The following is a 5,510-nucleotide window of genomic DNA, read 5'->3' as shown; positions in this document are numbered from 1 at the left end:
GAAGCCGGTCAACACCGGTGATAGCTTCGTCTCGATCTCATCTCTGTGAAAGATGAAAAGAGAGAGAACAGAGAGGAGAGAGACTTTGTATCCCTTTAGTTTAGAGCACTTAATACTCTGTTTTTGTAAAGCTTAATAACTTATCCGTAAAGAAGAGATTTTTTTTTTTGTTAAGTTCCGTAAATAACGCGCTAAATTTGTAAATAATATTTCAAAGTTTTAACTACTGACTTGTACAAAAAATGGTTGCTATATTCACTTAATCATCTTCGTTACACACTGGAACCAATTGAATCATTACAACCGCGATGTCTATGATCTTATCACTTTAAAAGGTAAAGCTATGGCCTATGGGTACCGTCACTCACCAGCGAATAATCTGCAAGTTGATCTGGTCTTGTAATGAGGATCTGAATCATTCTCTACCAAAGGTCCAAAATCATCTTAGTCTCACTGGAATGTAACCAAAAAGTAGGGTCGAAATTCGCATATCATTAATCACAGAATTACGTACTAAGTAAAACTCAGTTGGAAACAGAGCTTAGAAAAGAGAGTATCAAAATTTACCAAAAGACCAACATAATTCTCTCAAATCAACAGAACACAGACAAATTGAGAAGTATTATATATATATATATATATCAAACACCACTTTACATGGAGCAAACAATGACCTTATATATCTCCCTCCTTTATAAACACAAACCCTTCAATTATAGGGTTTATAGACTCATCGCCATTAAAAAAAAAGAAACAAATCTCTGAGGAGGAAATGGTGATAGTTCATGGAAAGCATGAAGAATCTTGAATCTTGAGTCAATCATCCGACATGGAGAGGGACGATTCTCGGTTTCTAAGAGAACCAGCAATTTCGTCAGCGATACACAAACACGTGAAAATCCAACCGCTCAGAGCAAACCACACGGTCTTCGTCAGATACATTGCCATTTCCAAAGGCATAGCCATTTCTACCTTTAGTTTCGCGAGTTCGATCTGTTTGGATGAAGAGTGAAGGGAGGAGAGAAATATGAATGTATATTCCACACGTGACACATGCGGGGATCTTCAGACCAATAATACATCGCCATACCTTTCACCCCGTCTCTTTCTGGCCAGCTAGAAGAGTGTTAGGTGACACGTCAGTGTTCGATCAATAAATCTATACTATTAAATCAGGATTCTATTGTACTTTTTACCTTAGTCGGCCATTTCTTCACTAACATTGCATGTTTCATTAAAGGTAATCAAGTAATATTAATAACACATCTATTTTGGACCATTTTTTTTGGATCCAACCCACTGTCCACATCAGATCTCTCTTGAGCCATTTGGGCAAAGTTTTGAGAAAAAACTTATCAGATCACACCCAGTCAGACTGATGTTGTGATATCATTGTATTTAGGACGTGATCGACCAGTAGATATCACTTCTTCCATTGCTTTTCTCTTATTATTAATCAACATTGGTTCTTGTTGTTCGGATTCAAGTTCTTGATGGAGAGTCAAGATTTCAATCACTGGCGATTCTTCTTCTTCTTCTATCTCCGGTTTCACTTCTTCTGCTGGTTTTTCACTTTCTTTCTTCAACTTGGTTTTCATCATATGAAGTTTCAACTTGGTGAGATCAGCTAACTTTACTGGTTTCAAGAAAAACTCCTCAGCTCCTTCTTCCAGACATCTGTTGTCCATTGACATTATATCAGTACCAAAATACCAGATACATTGCAAGAAATCTACATTGTTGTTCCTCTAGGTCAAAAATTTAAAGACTTGTTGTTCAAGTAATTATACTAACCCAATTTCACAAATCAAGAAGAGTCAAAGAAACAGAGGCTTACCTGGAGATTCTAGCAGGAATGTTCTCAGATGACATTATTACAACGGGAATGCTTCTAAATGCAGCTGATTCCTACACAAAGCATATACAGTAGATGTCTCTCAGAAAATCATTATTGTTCTCTTATTATACAATATATATCATATAAATAACTAAAGTTTAAGAGAGTGGGAATAATATTCCAAAGATATTTTCACCATTGACATTCTAAATTAATACTAGTAAAGAGAACATCTTTATTTCTTTTTCTGGAAAACGAATTTTCCAGAGATGGAAAAGACAGCAACCCAATTGAGTCCAAGAAAAAAAAAACAAGAACAAGAAGTAGTACCTTAACTCTCTTCAGCAAATCATAACCAGTCATGCCAGGCATACAGTAATCTGTAATTATAAGATTTATTTCAACTTCCTGCACAAAGTCACAAACAAACTTCAATAAAACGAAACCTAAACGCGAAATAAACTCAGTTGAATCTGATGAGTTACAGGTGATGTAGAGGTAGCATTTGGGTCGTCACTCTGATTGCTTTCTCTCAAACCAAGAAACTCGAGAGCTTTAGAGCCTGAATCAACTGTAGTTACTGCAAACATACGAACAACATAAAGCTTTTTAGAATCTTCTCGCTCTCTCTTCTTTATATGAAAAATTTTAGCTTCTTTTTGTTCTGTTTACCTTGACAGGAAGACTTTTGCAGCAATCTCTCTATCATTTTCCGATCAAAGAAACTATCATCAACCGCCAAAACATGGAACTGTGACTCTGTTACCACACCCATTGGTTTGTTTTGTGTTCCTTTTCTTATAAGATTAATTCTCTATAGTGAGAGTTGTCTATGAGCTTGCAAATGGAGGGGAAGTAAAAAAGGGGGTTATATTCGAAAAGGAAAATAAAATTAAAACTGCATCTAGCTTTGAGTTACGGACTAATTAAGTTTTGAGGAATTAAAGTATAATTCTATTGCTAAGAAGACAACGAGAAAGAGAGAGGGACTTTGGTACTAATGGATAAAATAATAAAAGAAATCTATATGAAGATTTTAATGGATTTGTTTTCTCCACCAAAGACTTTTTGTGGGAATAAGATAAGAAGATGAGAGATTTAAATAATATAGGGAGAACTAAAAAAAAAAGTTCTGTTGGAGGTTTAAATAAAAGACTATCATATAACCACATGCAGTTTTAACGCCCACAGATAGTTGTTTTAAAGGGCTGGCAGAAACAAGAGGGAGGAGTTGGGAAATACCTGGGGCTTCCGGAACACTTTGACAGGAAGAAAAAAAGACTTATTTTCATCTATTATAGAGAACATGCACTAACGCTCCATTGGATGGTCTACACAATTCCTCTCCACTGCAGGGAAAGCAACAATGCTACAATCAGTTCTCTCAGCCGTTCCTACCTATCCTATGACATGCTTCCTACTCCCAGTAAGCCTTTGTAAGAGAATACAATCGGAACTTACCAGATTCTGGTGGGACGCGAAGGCTGGTGAGAGAAAAATTTGTTGGGTCTCCTGGGACAAGCTTACGATGCCTAAGAGTGAAGGGGGGCTAGGCTTCCGTGACATACAAGCCTTTAATCAAGCTCTTCTGGCGAAAATAGCTTGGAGACTACTCACTGCGCCCACCTGCCTCTTTTCCCAAATCATCTTGGGCAAATACTGTCACAAGACATCCTTTCTGAAGATCACAACTTCATCAGCCATCTCACACGGTTGGAGAGGCATCCTCCATGGCCGAGACCTCCTCATACAGCACCTAGGTAAAGCTATAGGCAATGGAGAGACAACAAGCCTCTGGCTGGACTCCTGGATCAAACCAAACGCAGAGCTGAGATTCCAGGTCCCCGTCCTACAACAAGACATGGATCTTATGGTCTCAGATATTCTAACAAGAGAAACTAAAGAATGGAATCGAGCCCGCATAGAAAACCTAATGCCTGAACTCACATTGCATATCATGTCGCTCCGACCGAGTATCTTGACCTCTCAAGATGCCTACGTCTGGCCACTCAATAGGAGTAGAGTATATTCAGCGAAGTCGGAGTATAACGCCTTGATCACCTCCAAGCCCCGAGCTCTTACAAACCCACGTCTTATAAACTGGGACTGGAAGAAGAATCTCTGGAACCCTCCTCTACTGCCAAAAATAAAGATCTTCTTATGGAAAGTCTTACATAATGCGATATCTACGGGAGAGAATCTACAAAAGAGAGGAATGCTCACCAATACCCTCTGCTCCCGATGTGGAGCCGTGGAGACGCAGGAGCATCTGTTCTTCCAGTGTAGCTTCGCGAGACAAGTTTGGGAACTAGCCCCATGTTCTTCACACAACTATTTCCCCCAAACTACAACTTTTGCCGCTGCACTCCAAAGCTCGTACCTTCAGAAGAACCTACCTCCATATGGGATCGTGAGTAATGTCTTCCCTTGGATCTCTTGGCATCTCTGGACCACGAGGAACAAACTCATCTTTGATTCCAGATCCACTACTCCACATGACGTTGTGGTACAATCGATCTGCACCATGAGAGAATGGGAATCAGCCCAATCATCTCTCCCCTCTGCTGCCCTCAAACAGTTACCTCCGACGCCACCGCCGATTATTCCGACAGCTACAATCTTCTGCAACACGGATGCGGCTTGGAAATCGGACTCCAACTCGGCTGGTCTCGCCTGGATCTTCTCTGATCAATCAGGCCTGGAGATTGCTAGATCTTCATCAGCACAAGATCATGTCGCCTCCCCCATGCATGGCTGAAGCCATCGCAATCCGAGATGCCCTACTCCACGCAGCTTCTCTCAATTACTCCCACATCTGTCTCAGAACAGATTCTCAAGTGATTGCCCAAGCAATCAACAGGAGATCATCGACGATGGAACTCTACGGACTGCTATCAGACATCGACTCCCTTATCTTTTCAATCTCTTCACCTTTTTTTTTTTGCTTCGTTGTTTCCATTCCCCGTACGGCCAATGGGCCTGCGGACCAGCTAGCGAAAGCCCAACTTGCTTCTCATTTGGGTGTAAACTCTAGGGCCTGATTAGCCCATTGTTTTCTCATTTTAATTATTAATATATGATGTTGAACACAAAAAAAAAGGGCCGGCAAAACTAAAAAAAAAAGTTCTGTTGGAGGTTTATGCATATGCATACACTTTAAAATTTTAATAATTATAACTCCACAACTAAGTTTCAAAAAAAAAAAAAACTCCAAGACTAAGTACTCTATTTTGTAACTTGTTAATTTAAGAAGCCGTTCATTTCTTAGAGCATCAACTTGTGGGAGATCATTAGCATAATTATTATGATCTTTATAAACATAAAATTAATCAACAATATTTAGACAATCATTTTTAATAGCATTTAGATGTGCTCTCCAAATGGTCTTTACTAATGTTTTTATATGATTTTTTTGGTAAAACATTTGCATTTAGAATATATGAATTTTAAAAAAAAAATTCAAAAAATTTAATTTATATTATCTTATAATATCACAAATTATATTTATATCCAAAAATAAATTTGTATTTTCAAAATTTATATTTTAAAATACAAATATTTCACACACACACATATATATATATATATATATATATTAAATATAATTAATTATTGTCGACTAAAAATAAAAATTAATATATATGTATATATATATATTAAAAATATAATCTAT

General features: G+C 37.8%; 1 protein-coding gene across 3 annotated transcripts; it reads right to left on the bottom strand.

The window, feature by feature from the left end:
- Positions 1-570: 570 nt before the first annotated feature.
- On the bottom strand, positions 571-4,771 carry LOC125586899 (two-component response regulator ARR8-like). Of its 3 annotated transcripts, none has more exons than XM_048756747.1 (9): positions 4,061-4,771; positions 3,785-3,974; positions 3,299-3,686; positions 3,080-3,186; positions 2,510-2,674; positions 2,323-2,417; positions 2,168-2,245; positions 1,838-1,908; positions 571-1,677 (listed from the first exon to the last, which is right to left on the bottom strand). In XM_048756747.1, exons 5-9 carry the CDS (start codon positions 2,610-2,612, stop codon positions 1,371-1,373), a joined length of 654 nt encoding a protein of 217 aa, XP_048612704.1. In that variant the 5' UTR covers positions 2,613-2,674; positions 3,080-3,186; positions 3,299-3,686; positions 3,785-3,974; positions 4,061-4,771; the 3' UTR covers positions 571-1,370. The 3 variants fall into 3 exon arrangements, with proteins under 3 accessions (XP_048612704.1, XP_048612705.1, XP_048612703.1); XM_048756748.1 differs by having other exon boundaries at positions 2,510-2,667; XM_048756746.1 differs by having other exon boundaries at positions 2,510-3,186; positions 3,785-3,971.
- Positions 4,772-5,510: the final 739 nt, after the last annotated feature.

The sequence above is a fragment of the Brassica napus genome, chromosome C5 (assembly GCF_020379485.1).
Source record: "Brassica napus cultivar Da-Ae chromosome C5, Da-Ae, whole genome shotgun sequence".
Lineage (NCBI taxonomy): Eukaryota > Viridiplantae > Streptophyta > Magnoliopsida > Brassicales > Brassicaceae > Brassica > Brassica napus.
Note: the sequence above shows the minus strand (reverse complement) of the source record. Positions and strands in the feature narration are given on the sequence as shown.